Source organism: Drosophila virilis, chromosome 5 (assembly GCF_030788295.1).
Source record: "Drosophila virilis strain 15010-1051.87 chromosome 5, Dvir_AGI_RSII-ME, whole genome shotgun sequence".
In the NCBI taxonomy this organism is placed as follows: Eukaryota; Metazoa; Arthropoda; class Insecta; order Diptera; family Drosophilidae; genus Drosophila; species Drosophila virilis.
Window position 1 is genome coordinate 1,371,834 of NC_091547.1, and position 24,923 is coordinate 1,396,756.

General features: G+C 46.0%; 1 protein-coding gene across 7 annotated transcripts in view; it reads left to right on the top strand.

Annotated features, from left to right (window-relative positions):
- Positions 1-17,782, top strand: part of Zasp52 (Z band alternatively spliced PDZ-motif protein 52) — a 60,774-nt gene extending 42,992 nt beyond the window's left edge. Inside the window, exons 9-17 of one of the 7 annotated variants that reach the window (XM_015168823.3) lie at positions 529-723; positions 1,614-1,716; positions 4,127-5,206; positions 5,390-5,555; positions 6,126-6,359; positions 14,998-15,124; positions 16,368-16,551; positions 16,614-16,853; positions 16,927-17,782. In XM_015168823.3, the coding sequence (XP_015024309.1) occupies positions 529-723; positions 1,614-1,716; positions 4,127-5,206; positions 5,390-5,555; positions 6,126-6,359; positions 14,998-15,124; positions 16,368-16,551; positions 16,614-16,853; positions 16,927-17,004 (2,407 nt within the window). In that variant the 3' untranslated portion in view covers positions 17,005-17,782. Of the gene's footprint in view, positions 1-528; positions 724-1,613; positions 1,717-4,126; positions 5,207-5,389; positions 5,556-6,125; positions 6,360-8,720; positions 8,908-14,997; positions 15,125-15,338; positions 16,255-16,367; positions 16,552-16,613; positions 16,854-16,926 lie in introns of those variants that run through there. The other 6 variants (XM_015168819.3, XM_015168826.3, XM_032436303.2 and 3 more) reach the window with 6 other exon arrangements.
- The last annotated feature ends 7,141 nt before the right edge of the window (positions 17,783-24,923 follow it).

A 24,923-nucleotide genomic window follows, 5' to 3' on the forward strand; every position in this document is an offset into this window, starting at 1 on the left:
TGACGACTCATGAGCTTAATTCGATAATTCATTATGTAGATTTAACATATTTTATTTTACTTTATTACCATTTTAAATTTTTTTTACCTTACCTTTTGCTGACTAACAGTTGCGTGCTTTAAGCCATCTACTAATGTGAATACGCTAAATACGTTTCCATACGTTATCTTCATATTGAACATAGTCAAAGCGGACAATTGTTCAATTAATTTTCATTCATTGTGGACTAATATCTGGCATCCTCTTACAACATTTACAAATCGGTCAATCGCTTATCGAGTTTTCCATAAGCTTTAATATAAATATTTATTGCTTACCAAAAGACAGCATCCTCTAATTGGAATATGCAAACTACATTTTAATTTCTAACCAAGTTTCCATTTACTAACGGGATTATGCCACATTCATTTTGTCTAATTATCGATAACATACACAAAGCTCTGAAAATCGTTTATCGATTTCCGGATAGATTTTCAGGATGGATTTGTTAACTATAAGCTTACAATATATTTTCTCTGCCCCATTTAGCGGCGTGTTTGTGCGCATCAAGGACAAGAATCTGCACGTTGAGTGCTTCAAGTGCGCCACTTGTGGCACCTCTCTGAAGAACCAGGGCTACTACAACTTCAACAACAAGCTCTATTGCGACATCCATGCCAAGCTGGCTGCCCAGCAGCATCCACCAGCCGGCACCGAGGGCTATGTGCCAGTGCCCATTAAGCCGTAAGTACACGCTAAATACTTTCTCAAAATACCCTGTAAATGTAGAGCATCAAAGAACCCCGAATACCCAGTCAAAATACTCTGTAAATGCAGCTCAACCTGGGGTTAGCAAGAAATTAAGAATCAAAGTAACAAGTGTTAGACTTTTGGTCCGACTTTGTGTTCTTCTTTATTTATTTTTGTATTTACTCTTGTCTGCTGTACAATTGGTCGGGTCGATCAAATGAATATAAAAAAAAAAATATATGAATATAAATGTGAATGCGAATGTAAATATGAATATGAATTTATGCAATATAAATATATGCATATTTTTGCGTATGCCAAAACACGTTTGACATTTCGATGGGGCAGCCGAACGGATATCGCGGCATTGTTTGCTTGGAAACCCTGAATGCAGCAGTCCAACCCCTCCCCCCCCTAAGCCCCCAGCCCCCTTTGTCCATACAGTTGCCAATTGAATGGCACTTTTTGCATCTGCTGTGGACATGAAAACTTTGACAACTGATTTTCGCTGACGTTTTCAGCAGCAGCAAATTTTTATTAAATGCAATTGCAGCCAAACTGCTGGTGGCGTGTAGCGAAGGGAGGGGGAGAGGGGGTGGGAGCGTAGCTGTCAGAGGTGTGGGGCTAGTCAACGAAAAAAAACACAAATATATATATGTTATATTCGTTAGGCTGACAAACGTTCGTGCATGTCAATTGGGGGCTTGGGATTTATTTGAATTTTGGCCAAATGGCAAATCGCACTTAATTAAAGGACTCATGCGGGTCACTCTCCTGAGTGACGGGGGGAGGGGGGGTGTCAATTAGAGAGGGGTAGTGCAGCCAATTGGAGCGCATTGCATGACAATTATTTCGTGTTAATCATGTCATATTCTCTGCCGCAGGAACACCAAGCTGAGCGCCAATACCATCTCCTCGGCCTTGAGCTCCCACGGCTATGGCAGCAATGGCTACTCGAATGGCAATGCCACGCCTACACCGGCACCGGTAAGTAAAAGTCATGCTAAACTTGTTAACTGTTCTCTCCGTGTGTGTTGTGCCCCAGCGTGGTAAAAACAATCTTGTCAGACACTCACACACACACACACACCCACACACACACACTCGCACACACACAAATGCATAAAGTAAATGGCTTGAGCCAAGTAAAAAATGGGGCGACGGGAAAAAAAGTTTTGTGACCCCAAAGACGCACCTGAAGCTCGCTTGTTCTTATTTTTCTACTGCTGCTTGTTTTTTTTTTATCCATCGTCTGCTGGCTGCTCGGCTTCATCTTGTTTTTACAATCAATTTTATCATATTGCTGGCAAAATGTTTGCATAAATTTTCGCTTGCGGCAGACATCCATATGCTAAAATGTTAAAAATCATTTGGCCAGAAAGAAAAATGCAATGCAATGCAGAAAGTTTCAAGGCGAGCGTAAAGAAAAATCGAGCGAGAAGAAAATCGACTTTCAAGCATTTTCATGCAATTTTACCAAAGACGTTGGCCCCCTCCCGCGCCCCTCTTCAGCCCCCTCTTCTTCTTCTTCCACAACTACTTCTACTTCTAGCCTTTGTTTTTGTTTACTTTTCTTATTCTGGCAAAAGCGATAAAAACGACAAAATGGAAAAGTTTATGCATTTGTGTGTTATGCTTGAGTTTTCACTTGAGCAGAAGTGAGTCGGCCTGTGTCTGTGTGCGTGTGTGTGTGTGCGTGCGTGTGTGTAAGCCTGCTAATTCGTTTGTTTCTTGCCTGCATGCAATTATTATTATGTTTATTATGTTTACTCTTTCCCATCGAGAGCTCTTTTTAATTGTATGTTTCTAACCTGCTTTTGATTCAGTATGTAATTGGGCTGTGTGCGACGGATTAATCTTATGAAAGCTACCGTAGAGAAGCTTAAGCTTTAGCTAGGGTAAATTATATATAGGGTATATTCGACTACCAGCTGATGGACTAGCTTGCAATACATTCCAAGAAATAACTGTACGAATTCGGTATAAAGATCGAGATACTAGCAAAATTTTTTCACACTTAAAACATTATTTTTGTTTCAAGAACTGATTTAATACTGAAGTCAAATGCAAAAGTTTATTTCAGAAGTTTCTATTAACTATTTTACGCTCATTGTAAAGACTTTTTCTACTTCATTTATCATATTAGTTGATTATTTAGAATATGCAAATGAATTGACATTAATTTATGCTAGAATTTAATTGACAAATTTTTCGCCGAGTGTAGCAACAGGTACCACGCAATGTGGCACAAAAATTGTCAATTGAAATTAGGACTGCGATGCGATACGATGCGATGCGCATCGCCCGCAAGTCTCGACTTTTTTTTTATAAATAGAAAGTCAACTAGTTGCGATATTCAGTAATCTTGAGCAGGCGTGTGGATTCGGCTCAGATATTCGAGTATGCATCACAATTGGCTACAAACAACTGGCAAATGGCAACTGGCAATTGGAAGCGCAGCCAAAGTTCTCGCAGTTTTTTGGCTACGGCCAGCGCATTTCTGCGAAATGTGCAATGCCTGCTAAATGGCCAAATAGTCGAATTGTCGAATGGTCGAATGGCTAAGTGCTAAATTTATACCTTGTGCCGAGCGTTGCACATTTTTTTACTTATTTCAATTACAATTTTATTTTTGTGGCTTTTTGTGTTTATGCTAGGGCTATAAAAAACCCCACACAGCTGCACAGAACCGCAGCTGCGGCAGCCACAGCTCATCTTCTTGGCCGAATTTGCGTTCAGTTTGCCTCTTCGACTCGTGTCCGCGGCACGCAGGCAGCTCGCATGCTGCAGAGTGCAGTGTTCAAAATCGCCAAAACGAATATTTAAGTGCTTAAAAAATACATAAAATACAAAAAGGGAGCGAACGAAAACTCAACGCGTAGTATCTTTTTCCGAATAGTTCATCATTTAATTCGAGTGCAAAGTAAAGAGAGTTTTCTTTTTCCATTGGAAATTCGCAACAGAAGTAGTTGCTGCTTCTTGAGTGTTGCATAATGTGTGAAAACTATATTTTTTATTCTTTATTGGAATACGCTTTGGATTATTTAACACACACAATCTTGACACATTACAGGAGCTAGCTTTAGCCAGACAATTGACCTTGACCTATTAGTTATTTTTAGTGCACACATTGCTCATACGCCACGTTGACATGCAGCCAAACACACACACTTTTAAACACACACTATTTTAAACACAATCACTTTTACATACACACACACATAGTTTAAAGCCTCTCAGAAATTTCGCTCTGCATTTTAATTAACTGCCTTTATTAACTGTGCATCAATTTACATGCCTCCCACCCGCTAACCGCTGTTGCTCATGTGCGTGACGTCCGCCCGCCCGCCTGCCTGCCTGCCCCGCCCATTAACACGCGCTCGTATTAACACATTAGTCCGAGCCAATGCCAGAGCCTGACTGCAGCATCAGCAGCAGCAGCGAGCTGCCCCTGCCGCCGCCACCCTCTCCCACACAGCTGTTGCAATACGAAGCCGAGGAGCTGCTGCTGTTGCCCCAAAACCAACAACATCAGCACCCGACACAAGGCTCAGCCAACCCACTTGCCGCCCAGCCACACCCAAACCCAGATCCACAGCAGCAGCAGCAGCAGCAACAGGCCAGCAAACACACACGCAGCCTCTCATCAATTTCGAGCGGCTCCTCGCAAACATCCTCGTCGGGTGTGGGCGGCTGTGCTCAGTTGAGCCCCAGCCTGGTGGCATCCAGCGCCTCGACGCTGTCCCTGGACATGGAGCACTCGCCGCAGCATTCGCGCCAAGCCTCTGGCTCCTGCACGTCGCTGGATGTGGGCAGTGTTGTGCAGTGTCCCGTTGATAATTATACAATGTCAATGCCATCGCCACCGCCGCCGCCGCCACCAGCGCCCGCACTCACACCGCTGAGGTCCACACAGAATGAGAATGACATGAATACGCAGAATAAGAGCCATAATGCGTATAATCAGCTGCTGAAGCAGTATGCCAATAAGCTGCAGCAGCAACACCCAAACAGCAACAACACAAACACAACAGCAACAGCAACAGAAACAACAACAAACAGACACAACAACACGGCCAAGCCATTCGCAGGCACAACAACAACAGCAACAGCAACAACTGGGCAACTGCAGCCACATGTCGCCGCGCTGACGGCAACACTAGCTAATCAATTGAAATTTAATTCACATCAGGCAACAACAACTGCAGCAGCAGCAGCACCTACAGCTAACAGTAATCCAGCGCAGTCTGAAATAATGTCCGCCCACGTGGCGGATGAGCAATCGGCAGCCATTTACAGCAGCTACAACAACAACAACATTAACAACAACAACATGGGCGACTCCGCTGCGTGCACAGGTCCGTGCATGCAGACATCCGCGAACGGCTCGGATCAGCCGTTCGAGTATGTCACCTTGACCGGAAATGTGATACGCAGCGTGCAGCCGCCTGGTAAGGGCGCCGGCGCCAGTTATCGGGTAAGTAGGCGCCCGCGACCGCGCTCGCCCTTGCCCCAGCTCGCAGCTAGCCCCTAGCCAGCTCCTCTCTAATACAAACTGTTTAATGTTCTTTGTTAACAATGCCTGCACTCGAGTTAATACATATTAAATCCTCAAATCTCATCATTTCCCTGTCTCTCTCTCTCTCTCTCTCTCTGCCAGGTCAACCAGGGATATGCGCGCCCCTACGGCGCCTCTCAGCCGCCAGCGGCAGCGCCCAAGTCGCCGGTGCCGGTATCCTCGTACCCACCGCAGCAGCAGCAGCAATCGCCACGCCCCGCTGGCAATCCCTATGCCACCTTGCCGCGCTCCAATGTTGGTCAACAAGGTAAGACGATGACAGCTGACGATGAGTACGAGACACTGTCTCAGTCAGAAGGTGAATGGGTTTAGTCTTGTTACAGTTACAGTTACAGATACAGAAACAGATAGAAGAAGAAAAAACACTCATAAAACTATTAAGTGTGGGCGTGTGATATACAATCTATAAACTCTTTATATATAATATTTATTCTGCGAGTTTTAGCTGCTTGTTTTGTTTAGTTTTTCTTTTTGTTTTTGTTTAGAGCGGGGATCCACTGGCAGCTCTAGTATTAAATGTATAAATTGATCTGTTGTTAAGTTAAACACATGATATATCAAAAGTTTTTTAATGCAAATAAATTTAACTCGAAAACCAAATGAAGCGACCAACTAACATACAAACAAACAAACCTTCCCTCGCCTGCTTAAATAATCGAAACTAATCGAAATGCAAAGAAACAATTTGGCAAAAGTGCAAAAACGAAATCGACCCAAAAATGTTTTCTATTTAATTTTTACTTTTTTCGTCTACCCCAAAATCGTTGCAAGAGTCTTGAGTTTGTGTATATATTTATATGTATGTGTCTATGTATAGGTCGTACTGTGCAAAGGTACAATAGTGTCAACAGACAACAACAACAACAGCAACAACAACATCAATACCAACACCATCAACACCAGCAGCAACAGCAACAAAAGCAACAATATAGAAACTCATACCCAATTGGATCGAGCAATAAATATGCCACCCTGCCTAACTATAACACTCAGACCCAGTCCTACAACAACAACAACAACAAACACATCTATAACAATAATTACAATCGAGGTAAACAGCAATTGTTGCTCGTGCAACAACAGCAGCAACAGCCTGCAGCAGCAGCAGCAGCCTCTTGGCACTTGCAACGCGTAGTTTTTGTTCGTTAACCTATTTTTGTTGCTGTTGAGTTACTTGAGTTGTTTGACACATGCCATACACACACGAAAATTCACATGCAACTGGCTGTAGCTGATCGTAGAAAGCAATTTGAGAGAGTTAATCACACGTAGAAGAAAATAATACATGCAACATGCACGTTGACAGAACCAATTGCTGATAGGTAAAAGCATTTCAAGTAAATAAGTTATAATACGGCCAGACGGGAAATTAAAACGGACAACAATGACGCCTGCACGGGATGGGGTATGTTCCATGTGTGAGTGCGTGTGTGTGTGTGTTAACATTTTCAATGCCAATGCAATTGCAGTTGCAGTTGCTGTTGGCAGTGAATGTTGCCCGCTTCCGGCACATTTCATGGCACTGAAAGCCAAACCCAAACCGAAACCCAAACGTTCGTTACGTATACGTAATGCTGCAAAACGAAACAATTCCTGTACACACACACTCACACACACACACACACACACACACACACAGTAATATAAATGATATAAAATGTATTTCGGTTCGGCATTGCAACGTTGCAATATCTGCGGTCGCCCCCCGATTCTCTCCATCTCTGCACATACAAAACTTTAAATGCATGGCAAATATGTGCAGGGTATGCGCAGCATATCAAAAGACACTGACTGTAAGCAGTCAGCGCACAGTCGCCATTAATCAACTTCGAGTTTTCTTGATTAAAAAAAGCTTAGTTCAAATATTACTAAAAGTCATCTCTATTTACTTGATTCAAGAATTTGTTCACTTATTCAAAGCGCGTTTAGAGTTAAGCGGAATTTCAGCATGAATTAAATTTAATTCAAGAAGTTTAATGCTGTTTCTGAGATTAGCTAATCTAAAATTACACTTTTTTCAAGAACTCTTGGCTTGATGCGATCAATTTCTTCTCTTTGTATAAAGCGTGCCTGTAAAGTACGATTTATACTCTATTTAAAAATATTTAGCTGAAATTCGGTATAATTTCTATTTGCATAGGTTTTTCTAAAATCAATTACACTTTTTTCAAGAATTGTTAACTTAATTTAATGAGTTGACAATTGGTGTGTACCGCTAATTTTGGCGCTCACTGTGCCCGCGGTTCTGCTTCTTTTACGCCGTCGTTCGCGTTGGCTTCACACCAATTTTAACCATTTTTCTTTATATACATACATATGGAAGTGTGTTTGCATGCAAAGTCAATACATATATGTTGGTATATGTGCGTGTGTGTGTGTGTGTGTGTGTTTGTATATCAATTACGCGTCTGTATTGTTGTTGGCTGTCATAACGGAAATGAATTAACAGCAAATATGGCGCACAGCAGTTGCAACAACAACAATCGTAATGGTAACAATGCAATTTATGAGCCAATTTTTTCTTCGTCTTCATGCAATTAAAAATGCAATTATTACATGCCAAAAGAAGCAACCAGCTTCCCACGCCCCATTTCCCCCCGCCGCTCAGCACCGCCCGCATTAATCAAAGCAAGTGCTGAATTCCACCTTTGAGGCCAAAAGTTCGTGCGTCAGAAATCAAAATCAATCTCCCAATCATAGCGAGAATCACGCACAACCGCAGCCATTATTTGAGTTTGTTTTCTGCGGGAGCAGCGATGGTGGGAGGGGGCATACCCCCACAGGGCGGCTTTAAGGGCTTTGGTCTTTGGCTTGTTTTTGCTTGGTTTGGCGGCATGCCGCCAGCCGCAGCTGCCAAAAGCCGTCGAAACACACATAAAAACAAATCCAGTTAGCAAATGCCACAAATAGGAGATGGGCGGCAGGGCTGCAAAAAAAATGTGCTGGCAAACAAATGTTTGTGCTACACACATTTCGACACGCACGCACACCCACATACACACGACGCACAACAATGTAAACGAAGGCAGATAAATTACCAGTCATTATTATCCAAACAGGCTGACATCCTGTGTTGCCTGCTTTGTGCTCTATTGATGTCTGTCCACCTCTTCCGCTCTCTCTCTCTCTCTCTCCCTCTCCTGCTCTTTCTGTCTCTCTCTCTCGGCTGGCAGCGTGCCGGGCGTCCATGCATCAAATGCCTCAAATTCCTTCAAGTCGCAGTTGGAGTGGGCTTTGCTTCGTCTTGGGCTTTGTGATTTATTGTATGCATTTTGTCTAGTGGGAAACTATTGTTCTAAATTTATCTGAAAATGCTTTCGGGCTTGTATTAACAATAACAAAACAAAAAACAGCAAAAAAAAGACATTGTATTTTGATGAACATTTCTGGTTTTTCTTCTGGCTTCTTTTAGGTTACCAATATTCCTATTAGAAAAACTTAAACAATTACTAAAGGGCAAAGTTTTCGGCAAAGCTGGTGAATTTTTGGAAATTCTTTTTGGAAATTTTGTTTACAACAAAAAATCAACCAAATTCTTAACACAAAATTTTTTCTTAATCGTACTCTCTATTTATATACTTCATATTAACAGAAAACCTGAAACCTATACTCAATTTTAAACGAATTCTCAATAAATTGCGGCGTCATGCCCAGAAAAAAAATTGATGAGTATCTGTATATGCATATGTATTATACTTAGTATATGTATTATTTTCTACATAATTGATTTATGTACGCTAAACGCTTTGCGCCTAACCGCTCTCTTAAACAAATCGATAAATACATATCAACAAATACAGGAATATGTATCTATATAATATACTCTTTATTCTGTATTTTATACTCTCTACTAATAGAATGGGCTGCCCGAGAATTCGCCAAAATTTGCACAACTTTGCATGCTTTTTGCCTTCACATACATAAGTTGATGTATTTTAATATACCAAGAAACTTTCTTTGGGGCTGGCCTCTCATTATTATTATTGCGACTTTTCCGAAACTTTTCGCTTTCTGTTATTGTTTTTGTCCGTCTGCTGTGGACAGTTTATTTTCTTCTGATATGATAAAATATTTGCTATATACGCGACTTTCTCATCCTATGTCTCTTTTTTATTGTACATGTGTGTGTTCGTGTGTGTGTGTCTGCCATTTTCAATTTCTGCAAAATTACAGGCAATATGAAATTATGCATAATAAAAGCCAATGACTACCTGTCGTCGCCATTTTGGCTCTGCACAGACGTGGGCCCCATAAAAAATGGAAGTAAATACTTGTGCACACACACGCACGTATTGCTGTCTAGCACACACAGACACAAGATGCGTGCGTGTGCGTGTGTTTATTGTTGCGCCATGAAAATGGCCTGAAAATAAGAAATGAAAAATTTATTTGCCCGCGCACATGGCGCGTAAAACATACTGCAATATTGTCAACTCGTGCCGCGCCTGTCGCGCATTCTCATTTATATTATTATATTTTTTCTGCCCTCAAAATATTGCAAGCGATATTTTGTTTATGTTTTTACACGACAACAGATTGTTACACTATATATATTATTGTTTTCGCGTTTTTTTGATTGCATTAACTCAGTTATGAAAGATTTGTAGCTAGACAGAATTAACCGGCATCGCCGGGTCAAAAACAAACACTTAAATTTATTATAAATGTGTTATTCGTCAACAAATATAAAAATTTAAATTTGCACTTAATTTGAACTAGAGCCACACGCAGGCTCATGACGTCTCCTTACTGTTTTATTTATTTATTAAATCGTCGACAATTATTAATTATTCAATATATCAAAGTATCAAAATTAAGTGCTAAAAGCCTAAATAGAATGAATATACAATTTTGATATATGTTATTTTTATTATTACATTTTATTTATTGACACTCTGTCTTAAGACAATTAGTAAATTTAGTTAGCTATAATTAAAATTAACAGGAATAGAAAGTTTCCAGTGAAGCCTATTATTATATTTGATATATTTAGCGTAATATTATTTCTCGATCAAATTAGCTCAGTCTCAGCCAGTTCCATTTCATATACGCTTCTCGAAAGTCCAACACACACACACACACACCTTCAGTTTTTAAAATAACACTAATTGGAACACATTTAAACTGTTTTGGTATTATGTAAGGAGTTGCCGCTTAGCTGTTCAGCTGCTTGTTAAGCAGCTTGGCGAAATTGTCGTGACTGGTTGCAGGGTCTGGCACTTGTAGTTAGTTTAGCCCTCCGCCCGCTTAGTTTTGTTGTTTTGTTGTTTGCGCCGCCTTTTGACATCTCGTCTTTGCCACCGCCACCATCTCCACCTTTGACTTCCCTTCTGCCTCTGCCTCTGCCTGAGCTTCAGCCAACGCCAACGCCTTCACCTTCGGCTTTGCCTCTGCCGCCGCTTTGCACAGTGCCAACGACTAACAAGCGTATGAATTTTATTTCTTTCTGCTCTTATATTTGCCCATTGCCACCTGCCACCCGCCACCTGCCCCATGACCCGTGCCCCACATGCAAAACTAACCAACAATCTGCAAAACCGCACACAAACGCGTTACCCCAAACCCGACCACAACCGACCCTCGTTCAGAATTGGAGGAGGAAGGCTTGCAGCCGCAGTTTGAGGAGGAATGCTATGAGGTGGACGTTGAGGTCGCCTTGGCCGCCAGTCGACGCTCCCACGGCTCAAGCTTCTCCTGGCCACCGCCACAGGACGAGGGCCACGCGGCGCCAACAGCTGCGCCGCTTTACATAGCGCCGCCCGAGACGCAGCATGTGGTGGTGGCAAATCCTGTGCAGGAGGTGCCACCGCTGCCGCCGGGCAGTGCTACCTCGCGACTCGATCCGCAGCCGCAAGTGCAGCAGAAGTCTCAACAGGCGCAGCAGTTGCAGCCGGCGCAGGCTCCTCAGTGGCAGAGCTACTCGGCGCCACAGTTGACCAATCAACTGGTGCAGCAGGCCCAACTCGAACAGGAATCGAGCTCGGACAGCTACACCTCGACATCGACAACGACAACAAATACCTCGGAGGAGTATCAGCGCATGTATGCCGCCCAGCTGCAGGCCTATCAGATGCAGCAGGCCTTCGAGCATTCCGGCTCCGAGCTGGACTATCAGCTGTACTATGGCAGCGCACAGGATGTGCAGGAGTCTGCATCGGGCCGGCGAAGCGCACAGGAATGCGTAGACTCGCTCTCAGCACCGCTGAGCACCTACAAGCTGATCGATATGGTAAGGGAGGTGACGCCCAGTCCAGTTCCGGCGGCAGCGACAGCGCCCGCACCTGCTGGACGCCACGTAGCGTTCAACGATGAGCCCGAAATCAAGGAGCTGCCCCAGCTGCACACAGAGCTGGAGACGATACCTGAGTCGGCCACGGAGGCCGAGCAGGCAGCCGCTGTGACAGCCTGGGTAGACGACGACGGGCAGGCTGATGATCGGGAGGGCCTGATCATCGATCACCGCTGCCAGATCCTTGAGAGCGAGCGCATGTTTCAGCCAACGCCAGAGATTAACTTTGAAATAGCGCCCGTGCGCCAACGTCCGGCGCCCTCCAAGATACCCAATCCCATGCCCAAAGAGTGGATCAATCCCATGATTCGAGTGCTTACCACAGCACCGGAAGTGCCCTTCCATCTGGTCGAGTGTCCGTTCCCCAAGCCCTGCGATGATGATTTCGAGGCAGCTGCGGCTGCGGCTGCGGCTGCCGACGCAGCTGAACAGACAGCAGTCGTCGTCCCTCCTGCTCCATCTACTGTTGCCGCTAGCCTACCGACTGCTCCCTCGGACAGCTATGGCTCAGAGATTCTGCGCGAGTCTCCACCACGCGGCACTCGGTTCAGTCAAGCAATGGCAACGGCGCCCGAATTTCCGGTGCGCTTTGCCCCACCCGCCACGGAGGGTGTGCCGCTGCCCGAGGAGACCGTGCCATATATGCCACCGCCCATGGACATGAAACCCTATCTGCGCGAAGATTACCGTCCCAAAAGTCCGTTTGTGAGCGCCCTTACTACCGCACCCGAGCGTCCGTTCGAGGGACACTTCGATCGGGACGTGCCCATCCATTTGATAGACCTACCCACACCCAAGGAGCACCTGACAATGGGCGATGCGTTGTGCACGGCGCCCGATCGCGGCTACACCCCACTGAATCCCGAGAACGCGACGCAGCGCATTGACGAGGAGCAGAAGCAGCAGGAACTAAAAAAATATGAATTTCAGGTGCTCGACCATGAGGAGGAACTGGGGATCCAGCCGCAGCCGCCAGAGTCTGTCGAATACTACAGAACGGAGCCGCAGCAGCAGCGCAAATCGTCAGCATTTGCGGCAATGCAAGCATTCCAGCCGTCTCGCGAACCGCTTTCCTCCTCCAATCCCAACACAGTTACAAACACGCCGCGCGCCTCTATTGCCTCCCTGTCCAAAGAACAGACCGATCTTGAGTACCAAAAGTACTGCAAGGCGCAGCAGCGCAATCAAAAGCGACTCGACTACTACCACAAAAAAGAAGAGGAGCTCCAGAGCCAGCAACACTCTCACAACCAGACACAGATGATCCATCAACTGAAACAGCAACAACATCAACAACAGCAACAACACATTGAGACTAACTCGTCTAACTTGAACTCGAACTCGAACTCGAACTCGCTTGTTACCGCTTCCAATGCGACTGCTTCCTCTAACTCCTCTTCCACAGTCCAACAGTCCACCAACAGCACCAGCACCAGCACCAGCACCGCCAACTCCAACTCCAAATCAGCTTACGTCGCCAAAGTAGAGACCCATGCGCAGGTCCAGGCCAGCAGCCGATCCACCTTTTCAGCCACAACCGCCTCCAACCTGACAGCTGTAAATACCGCTTATAGTAAATTCGATGCCCACGAGCTAATCGAGGAAACCGCCGACGAGCTCGAGCACTCAGAGGTTTTATTCCCGCCACCGTCCCCGCTCAGCCATCTCAAGGGCAAAGCCGTACAGTCCGGCCTGCATAAGGCGGACACCATACCCAAATATCAGCGCAACTGGACAGTGCTGCCCACTCAGAGTCCCATACGCACACCGGAACCACAAGAGCTGCGCGACAATGTCCCGCTTGCTTTCGTAGATGCACCCAAGGCACAAGCGCCCAGCACCGAGACTGTACATAGACCCATTGCCAAGGTTTCAACGGGGGGTACGACTGGGCCGGCGCCAACAGCTGCCCGTGGCTCAATTGCTTCCCAGGGCAAGCCAATGGTGCAGCCGTCGGTGCCCATCATCATTGAGGATCGTTCGGGTCCAGTAACTATGGCTTTTCAATCACTAGATGAGTACGAGCGGCCCGACCAGTCGCTGACACCCACGCGGCCCTACACGCCCTCCTCGGTCTCGTCGATGATCAACAAGCCGGCACCGATAATACCCTTCTACCAGACGACCGAGAAGCTCTGCTTCGACGAGTGCCCAGCGACGCATGCGCGCGACTATGATCAGGGCGCTGCCTCACCTTTTCCGGATCGCGCACGCTCCCCGGCGCCCGGCCCGCCACCCAATCCACTCTCGGCCATACGGGCGCCACGCATGAAAGAGCCGGACTCAACGCTACTCCCAGTCGCCGCCGGGCCACGCCTGCAGGCGGGCTCCATAACGACCGGCCAGAGTTATCAGGGCCAGCTGCTGGCACACTCGGAGCTCAGCACGCAGTCAGGTAGCCAAAGCTACAGCCAGCAGCCGGAAACGCTCACCGAACGGAAGATTGGCAATCTCAGCGTACAGCAGCGGGAGCAATCGTCGCTGCTGCAGCAGCAGCAGCAGTCCCAGCTGCAGAGTCAGACCAAGACCCAAATAGGCAACACCCAGATCGAGCGCAGACGCAAAGTGACCGAGGAGTTCGAGCGCACCCAGAGCGCGAAGACCATCGAGATACGCACCGGCTCCCACTCGCAGTCCCAAGCGCCATCACAAGTTCAGCTGCAGTCACAGTCTCAAGTGCAGTCTCAGGCTCAATCGGAGTCGACGGAACGTCGTCAATCCTATGGTCGCACGGGCTATGTGGCCAATCAGGCGCGTCGCCTGTCTGGCCTGGAGCAGGAGATTAGCAGCCTGACCAGCCAGTCGCAGGCCATCAGCGCCAGGGCTTCCACACTGGGCGAGAGCACCTTTCCCCAGCTACGCTCGCCCACCTTTGAGGATAGGTTTCCCCTAAAACCGACGGCAGCTGAAGCCATGACGCCCAACTATGCGGCTGGACTGGTCGCAGCCAATAAGCTGCTGGGTCCACCGCCTGGATTCAAGCAGCAGCAACAGCAGCAGTCCGCCTTCAAGTCCACGTCCGCGTCGGTCTCCAATTCGCAGCAGCAGCTGCGCTCTCATGCCAACAGCTCATCGCTCGCCTCAGCCTCAGCAATTACATCCGCATCTACATCATCATCAGCATCAGCATCAAGGTCGGCGCAAGCCAGTCTAACCAAAGCTTCTGCTATTACTACCACGACTAATAATCAAGCCTGCGCCGCCTACAGGGGCGCAGCAGCAGCTGCAGCCACTGGCAGCAGCCTAAGCGCTGCGCTGGCCAAGCTGCCAAATAAAAATGCTTCTAATGCAGCTCAGACTGCGCCAAAGCCAACAATTGCCGCCGCCGCTGCTCCGCCCGCGCCAGCTAGTTTTCCGCCCAATATATGTGACTTGAACTCTAATGTTGATGGTTCCACAGGTGCTGGCGGCAAGAGCGGTGCCTTTGGTGCCACATCGGCACCGAAACGTGGACGCGGCATTCTCAACAAGGCCGCCGGACCGGGGGTGCGCATCCCGCTGTGCAACAGCTGCAATGTGCAGATCAGGTGAACAGTTCCCAACAATACGAAGTTTCTCCAGTTTATGTTGTTCGTTCTCGTTCTCGCAGCTCGCATGTTTGCCCCAATTATCTCCAGTTTAATTAAATCTAATTTAATCTAAGCTTATCTAATAACTTATTAATTCTGCGCATGTTTCAAGCTCTAACCCCCTAAAACTTGTTTGTTGTTTTTCGTTCTCGTTTTCGTTTCATTGTTGCAGCGATCCCTTCGCTAGCCTCCAAGCCCAATAACACGCATGCTTATCCAAATGCCACGCTGCCACGCCCACAGAGAGCAACTGACCAGGCGCCAACGACAGGAGATGCGACTGCGGATGCCGATGCCGATGCCGATGCCACGGCAATGTTGGCCGACTCCATTGGCAAGATCAACATGGGCGAGCAGACGCACGCCTTTATGCAGGAGGCCGGCAAAATCATATCTAACATGTTGGAGGCGCGCCTCGCCAGCAATAGCAGTGCCACGCCCTCGCACAGTGGCAGCACGCTGAGCCTACGCAGCAACAGCAGCTCCAATCTGACCAAGAGTCCCATGATTGTGCGCAAGCGCCTGGATCTGGACGACTTCAAGCACATTGATCCCACGCAGCCGGTGGCCCTCCAGTCCGTTGTGGCTGTGCTGCCCCAGCCGCCCCAACCGCCGCAGCCTTTACTAAAGCAGCTGCCGAGTGAGCCCGGCAAGCAGCAGGCGCAGCCGCAGGTGGCGCGTGTGGAGCAGACGCTGCAGGCCGAGCTGCCCGCACAGCATCCCATGAGTAAGATACTCGACATATGTGATAGTGGCAAGTCGACGACGTCAACAATGAGCCAGGCGCAGCAGGCGCCGGAGCCGGTGGCCTTTAGAAATAATCTAAGACGCACGGGCGCCACACATGCCGCCGATCGGCGCTCCTACATAGAGCCCAAGCAGAGTCTGCCTAATAACAATAACAACAACAACAATGAGAAGGATAACAGTTCGGCAAATGCGCCCAGTTTCAGCGTTTGTGTCCGGGCGCTGGGTCCACAGAGCGATGACCAGGCGCCCATGTCTGAGGAGAACGAGAAGGCCGTAAGTCAGTTGCTCAAGGATGGCAAGCGTCCAGTCTGCTGTCAGTGCAACAAGGAGATTACATCGTAAGTAGCCTTGCCTGCACCTGCTCCTGCACCTGCACCTGCCTACTCGTCGTCCGCCTTTGCGTTCTCATTTGATCCCTTTTACTGAATCATGCTGTTGTGTACTTTTTCAGGGGTCCCTTCATTACGGCTTTGGGCCGCATCTGGTGTCCGGATCACTTCATTTGCGTGAACGGCAACTGCCGTCGTCCGCTGCAGGACATTGGCTTCGTTGAGGAGAAAGGCGATCTCTACTGCGAGTACTGTTTCGAGAAGTATCTGGCGCCCACCTGCAGCAAGTGCGCTGGCAAGATCAAGGTAATTGCCAACTCCGCACTCAATTTGAAAAAAACGCACACACTTACAAATCCTTTTTTTAGGGCGATTGCTTAAATGCCATTGGCAAGCACTTCCATCCCGAGTGCTTTACGTGCGGCCAGTGCGGCAAGATCTTTGGCAACACGCCCTTCTTCCTGGAGGACGGCAATGCGTACTGCGAGGCCGATTGGAACGAACTGTTCACCACCAAGTGCTTCGCTTGCGGCTTCCCCGTCGAAGCCGGCGACAGATGGGTGGAGGCACTCAATCACAACTATCATAGCCAATGCTTCAACTGCACTGTGAGTATCTCTGTCCGCAGACTCAAAAACGGATCCATTTTGAAACCCAATTCTAATCGATATTCCTGAACAGTTCTGCAAACAAAACCTGGAGGGTCAGAGCTTCTACAACAAGGGCGGTCGTCCCTTCTGCAAGAATCATGCGCGCTAAGGTCGGAACAGATCTTTAACAGCTCGACTTTGGACTTCAGGGATCACGCACACTAACAACTACACCAACAACAAGGACAACAACAACAACAACAGCAACTCTATTTACTTGCAACAACAGTTCTTAAATAAGCCCCAAGCGTAACAGTGAGCTGTTCGCATAGCTTTTTATTGCAATTATCAAAGTAAATGATGCCCAACCATTATACTTAATTTCCTTTTAATTTGTTTTTTGAACTGTTAACCTAATTTTAAATGAACGGAAATGAAAACTGCAAACGACACGAAATCGAATTAGATATCACAGTAGCAGACTATATATCCCCATATATATATATATATATATATATCCGACACACACACAAACTATGTTTATATTATTTATTCATCATATCATAATCGAATTATATACGAGAACCACACCTATTATGCTTATTATATATATGTATGTATTTCACAAAAGTTATTTAATTCCGATGCTGTTGACAAACCAACTAACAAACCGCGCGAAAGGATTTCAAATCGATATAAGAAATATATATCCATCAACCGAATCCGCAGCTAATCGGAGCGTAGCCACCTCTACGCAGCTTGACAGCACTTAATTCGCGAAATACCATATCTAATTCGTTGCGACCATAAATTATTAAGCCACAAATTTAATTTAAATTATACCTTTTAAATGTATGTTGTAACCCGATTCGATAGTATCTGCAATTGTTTGTGATTTGTAGAAAATCAGTTAATTAATAAATTTCGAAATCTTTTTCGCGTTTCAATTCGCTGAGTTTTTTAACCTTCGGAAAACGAGTTGAAAGAGGTATATCATTCCGAAATCGGACGGAATTTAGCCGAGCTATTTCCATTTTAATATTTGATCAATGTTGCTGCAATGTGCTTGTGTATTGGGCTATTTTTATGGGCGGATCAAAAGTACTAGGCTACTAGGCTAAAGCGTATTTTGCGTGCAATGCTTTGTTTTACTAATATGTCCACAACCACACGAACTTCTTTGGAAAACTTTAAGTGACTATATCTCGGCCAAATAAAGCCCGATAGAGGGCAGATTGGGAGGGGATACTCACGGAGGTCCGTAGAATCCGCCAAGATCGACGGCGAAGTTATGTCGCTTTAAAACGTCATATCTCAATGATTTTTTTAGATAGTCGGAAATATGTCGCTTCAAAACGACATAACCACCTCGAAAACTTTAAATGGCTATATCTCGGCCAAATAAAGCCCGATAGGAGCCAAAAAGGGAGGGGTTAGTCGGGGAGGTCCGTAGAATCCGCCAAGATCGACGGCGAAGCTATGTCGCTTTGAAATGAATTTTTTAGATCGGCGGAGATATATCGCTTTAAAACGTCATATCTCCATGATTTTTTTAGATCGGCGAAGTTATGTCGCTTTGAAACGTCATATCTCCATGATTTTTTTAGATAAGCGGAGTTATGTCGCTTCAAAACGACATAACTCCGCCGCTGATCATGGCGAGATTATGTCGTTCTGCATTTTTTTTAATGTGAACAGCTCGAAAGTATGCAATGCTTTGCGTTACTTCTATGTCACACAACCACACGAATTTTTTGGAAAAACTTTAAATGGCTATATCTCGGCCAAATAAAGCCCGATTACGGTCAAAAAGGGATGGGATACTCGGGGAGGTCCGTAGAGTCCGCCAAGATCGACGGCGAAACTATGTCGCTTTGAAACGTCAAATCTCCATGATTTTTTTAGATCGGCGGAGTTATGTCGCTTCAAAACGACATAACTACCCCGAAAACTTTAAATGGCTATATCTCGGCCAAATAAAGCCCGATTACGGTCAAAAAGGGATGGGATACTCGGGGAGGTCCATAGAAACCGCCAAGATCTATGGCGAAGTTATGTCGCTTTGAAACGTCATATCTGCATGATTTTTTTTTTTCGGCGGAGTTATGTCGCTTCAAAACGACATAACTCCGCCGCTGATCATGGCGAGATTATGTCGTTCTGCATTTTTTTTTATGTGAACAGCTCGAAAGTATGCAATGCTTTGCGTTACTTCTATGTCACACAACCACACGAATTTTTTGGAAAAACTTTAAATGGTCATATCTCGGCCAAATAAAGCCAGATAAAGGCCAAAAAGGGAGGGTCTACTCGGGGAGGTCCGTAGAATCCGCCCAGATCGACGCCGAAGGTATATCGCTTTGAAATGAATTTTTTAGAACGGCGGAGATATGTCGCTTTAAAACGTCATATCTCCATGATTTTTTTAGATCGGCGAAGTTATGTCGCTTCAAACGTCATATCTCCATGATTTTTTTAGATCGGCGGAGTTATGTCGCTTCAGAACAACATAACTACCCCGAAAACTTTAAATGGTCATATCTCGGCCAAATAAAGCCCGATAGGGGTCAAAAAGGGAGGGGCTACTCGGGGAGGTCCGTAGAATCCGCCAAGATCGACGGCGAAGTTATGTCGGTTTGAAACGTCATATCTGCATGATTTTTTTTGGTTCGGCGGAGTTATGTCGCTTCAAAACGACATAACTCCGCCGCTGATCATGGCGAGATTATGTCGTTCTGCATTTTTTTTTATGTGAACAGCTCGAAAGTATGCAATGCTTTGCGTTACTTCTATGCCACACACCCACACGAATTTTATGGAAAAACTTTAAATGGTCATATCTCGGCCAAATAAAGCCCGGTAACGGTCAAAAAGGGATGGGCTACTTGGGGAGGTCCATAGAATCCGCCAAGATCGACGGCGAAGTTATGTCGCTTTGAAGCGTCATATCTCCATGATTTTTTTAGATCGGCGGAGTTATGTCGCTTCAAAACGACATAACTACCCCGAAAACTTTATATGGTCATATTTCGGCCAAATAAAGCCCGAAAGGGGCCAAAAAGGGAGGGGCTACTCGATGAGGTCCGTAGAATCCGCCAAGATCGACGGCGAAGCTATGTCGCTTTGAAAAGTCATATATCCATGATTTTTTTAGATCGGCGGAGTTATGTCGCTTTAAAACGACATAACAACCCCGAAAACTTTAAGTGGCTATATCTCGGCCAAATAAAGCCCGATATGGGCCAAAAAGGGAGGGGCTACTCGGGGAGGTCCGTAGAGTCCGCCAAGATCGCCGGCGAAGCTATGTCGCTTTGAAAAGTCATATATCCATGATTTTTTTTGGTTCGGCGGAGTTATGTCGCTTCAAAACGACATAACTCCGCCGCTGATCATGGCGAGATTATGTCGTTCCGCATTTTTTTTTATGTGAACAGCTCGAAAGTATGCAATGCTTTGCGTTACTTCTATGTCACACAACCACACGAATTTTTTGGAAAAACTTTAAATGGTCATATCTCCGCCAAATAAAGCCCGATAAGGGCCAAAAAGGGAGGGGCTACTCGGGGAGGTCCGTAGAATCCGCCAAGATCGACGGCGAAGGTATGTCGCTTTGAAATGAATTTTTTAGATCGGCGGAGATATGTCGCTTTAAAACGTCAGATCTCCATGATTTTTTTAGATCGGCGAAGTTATGTCGCTTTGAAACGTCATATCTCCATGATTTTTTTAGATCGGCGGAGTTATGTCGCTTCAGAACAACATAACTACCCCGAAAACTTAAAATGGTCATATCTCGGCCAAATAAAGCCCGATAGGGGCCAAAAAGGGAGGGGCTACTCGATGAGGTCCGTAGAATCCGCCAAGATCGACGGCGAAGTTATGTCGCTTTGAAACGTCATATCTCCATGATTTTTTTAGATCGGCGGAGTTATGTCGCTTCAAAATGACATAACTACCCCGAAAGCTTTAAACGGCTATATCTCGGCCAAATAAAGCCTGATAGAGGCCAAAAAGGGAGGGGCTACTCGGGGAGGTCCGTAGAATCCGCCAAGATCGACGGCGAAGTTATGTCGCTTTGAAACGTCATATCTCCATGATTAATTTAGATCGGCGGAGTTATGTCGTTTCAAAACGACATAACTACCCCGAAAACTTTAAATGCTCATATCTCGGCCAAATAAAGCCCGATTATTGTCAAAAAGGGAGGGGCTAGTCGGACAGGTCCGTAGAATCCGTCAAGATCGACGGCGAAGTTATGTCGTTTTGAAACGGCATATCTCCTTAATATTTTTAGATCGGCGGAGTTATGTCGCTTCAAAACGACATAACTACCCCGAAAACTTTAAATGGCTATATCTCGGCCAAATAAAGCCCGATAGGGGCAAAAAAGGGAGGGGCTACTCGGCGAGGTCCGTAGAATCCGCCAAGATCGACGGCGAAGTTATGTCGTTTTGAAACGGCATATCTCCTTAATATTTTTAGATCGGCGGAGTTATGTCGCTTCAAAACGACATAACTACCCCGAAAACTTTAAATGGCTATATCTCGGCCAAATAAAGCCCGATAGGGGCAAAAAAGGGAGGGGCTACTCGGCGAGGTCCGTAGAATCCGCCAAGATCGACGGTGAGGTTATGTCGCTTTGAAACGTCATATCTCCATGATTTTTTTAGATCGGCGGAGTTATGTCGCTTCAAAACGACATTACTACCCCGAAAACTTTAAATGGCTATATCTCGGCCAAATAAAGCCCGATAGGGGCCAAAAAGGGAGGGGCTACTCGGCGAAGTCCGTAGAATCCGCAAAGATTGACGGCGAAGTTATGTCGCTTTGAAACGTCATACCTCCATGATTTTTTTAGATCGGCGGAGTTATGTCGCTTCAAAACGACATAACTCCGCCGCTGATCATGGCGAAATTATGTCGTTCTGCATTTTTCTTTATGTGAACAGCTCGAAAGTATGCAAAGCTTTGCGTTACTTCTATGTCACACAACCACACGAATTTTTTGGAAAAACTTTAAATGTTCATATCTCGGCCAAATAAAGCCCGATTATGGTCAAAAAGGGATGGGATACTCGGGGAGGTTCATAGAAACCACCAAGATCTATGGCGAAGTTATGTCGCTTTGAAACGTCATATCTCCATGATTTTTTTAGATTGGCGGACTTATGTCGCTTCAAAACGACATAACTACCCCGTAAACTTTAAATGGCTATATCTCGGCCAAATAAAGCCCGATAGGGGCCAAAAAGGGAGGGGCTACTCGGCGAAGTCCGTAGAATCCGCAAAGATTGACGGCGAAGTTATGTCGCTTTAAAACGTCATACCTCCATGATTTTTTTAGATCGGCGGAGTTATGTCGCTTCAAAACGACATAACTCCGCCGCTGATCATGGCGAGATTATGTCGTTCTGCATTTTTCTTTATGTGAACAGCTCGAAAGTATGCAAAGCTTTGCGTTACTTCTATGTCACACAACCACACGAATTTTTTGGAAAAACTTTAAATGTTCATATCTCGGCCAAATAAAGCCCGATTATGGTCAAAAAGGGATGGGATACTCGGGGAGGTTCATAGAAACCACCAAGATCTATGGCGAAGTTATGTCGCTTTGAAACGTCATATCTCCATGATTTTTTTAGATTGGCGGACTTATGTCTCTTCAAAACGACATAGCTACCCCGAAAACTTTAAATGGTCATATCTCGGCCAAATAAAGCCCGATTATGGTCAAAAAGGGATGGGATACTCGGGGAGGTTCATAGAAACCACCAAGATCTATGGCGAAGTTATGTCGCTTTGAAACGTCATATCTCCATGATTTTTTTAGATCGGCGGAGTTATTTCGCTTCAAAACGATATAACTACCCCGTAAACTTTAAATGGTCATATCTCGGCCAAATAAAGCCCGATAGGGGCCAAAAAGGGAGGGGCCACTCGGGGAGGTCCGTAGATTCCGCCAAGATCGACGGCGAAGTTATGTCGCTTTGAAACGTCATATCTCCATGATTTTTTTAGATCAGCGGAGTTATGTCGCTTCAAAACGACATGACTACCCCGAAAACTTTAAATGGCTATATCTCAGCCAAATAAAGCCCGATAGGGGCCAAAAAGGGAGGGGCTACTCGGGGAGGTCCGTAGAATCCGCCAAGATCAACAGCGACGTTATGTCGCTTTGAAACGTCATATCTCCATGATTTTTTTAGATCGGCGGAGTTATGTCGCTTCAAAACGACATGACTACCCCGAAAACTTTAAGTGGCTATATCTCGGCCAAATAAAGCCCGATAGGGGCCAAAAAGGGAGGGGCTACTCGGGGGGGTCCGTAGAATCCGCCAAGATCGACATAACTACCCCGAAAACTTTAAGTGGCTATATCTCGGCCAAATAAAGCCCGATAGGGGCCAAAAAGGGAGGAGCTACTCGGGGAGGTCCGTAGAATCCGCCAAGATCGACGGCGAAGTTATGTCGCTTTGAAACGTCATATCTCCATGATTTTTTTAGTTTGGCGGAGTTATGTCGCTTCAAAACGACATAACTCCGCCGCTGATATGGCGAGATTATGTCGTTCTGCATTTTTCTTATGTGAACAGCTCGAAAGTATGCAATGCTTTGCGTTACTTCTATGTCACACAACCACACGAATTTTTTGGAAAAACTTTAAATGTTCATATCTCGGCCAAATAAAGCCCGGTAGGGGCCAAAAAGGGCGGGGCCCTAGGGGCGGAGTTATGTCGCTTCAGAACGACATAACTACCCCGAAAACTTTAAATGGCTATATCTCGGCCAAATAAAGCCCGATAGGGGCCAAAAAGGGAGGGGCTACTCGGGGAGGTCCGTAGAATCCGCCAAGATCGACGGCGAAGTTATGTCGCTTTGAAACGTCATATCTCCATGATTTTTTTAGATCGGCGGAGTTATGTCGCTTCAAAACGACATAACTACCCCGAAAACTTTAAGTGCTCATATCTCGGCCAAATAAAGGCCGATAGGGGCCAAAAAGGGAGGGGCTACTCGGGGAGGTCCGTAGAATCCGCCAAGATCGACGGCGAAGTTATGTCGCTTTGAAACGTCATATCTCCATGATTTTTTAGATCGGCGGAGTTATGTCGCTTCAAAATGACATAACTACCCCGAAAACTTTAAATGGCTATATCTCGGCCAAATAAAGCCCGATAGGGGCCAAAAAGGGAGGGGCTACTCGGGGAGGTCCGTAGAATCCGCCAAGATCGCCGGCGAAGTTATGTCGGTTTGAAACGTCATATCTCCATGATTTTTTTAGATCGGCGGATTTATGTCGCTTCAAAACGACATAACTACCCCGAAAACTTTAAATGGCTATATCTCGGCCAAATAAAGCCCGATAGGGGCCAAAAAGGGATGGCTACTCGGGGAGGTCCGTAGAATCCGCCAAGATCGACGGCGAAGTTATGTCGCTTTGAAACGTCATATCTCCCAAATTTTTTTAGATCGGCGGAGTTATGTCGCTTCATAACGACATAACTCCGCCGCTGATCATGGCGAGATTATGTCGTTCTGCATTTTTCTTATGTGAACAGCTCGAAAGTATGCAATGCTTTGCGTTACTTCTATGTCACACAACCACACGAATTTTTTGGAAAAACTTTAAATGTTCATATCTCGGCCAAATAAAGCCCGATTATGGTCAAAAAGGGATGGGATACTCGGGGAGGTCCATAGAAACCGCCAAGATCCATGGCGAAGTTATGTCGCTTTGAAACGTCATATCTCCATGATTTTTTTAGATCGGCGAAGTTATGTCGCTTCAAAACGACATAACTACCCCGAAAACTTTAAATGGCTATATCTCGGCCAAATAAAGCCCGATAGGGGCCAAAAAGGGAGGGGCTACTCGGGGAGGTCCGTAGAATCCGCCAAGATCGACGGCGAAGTTATGTCGCTTTGAAACGTCATATCTCCATGATTTTTTTAGATCGGCGGAGTTATGTCGCTTCAAAACGACAAAACTACCCCGAAAACTTGAAATGGCCATATCTCGGCCAAATAAAGCCCGATAGGGGCCAAAAAGGGAGGGGCTACTCGGGGAGGTCCGTAGAATCCGCCAAG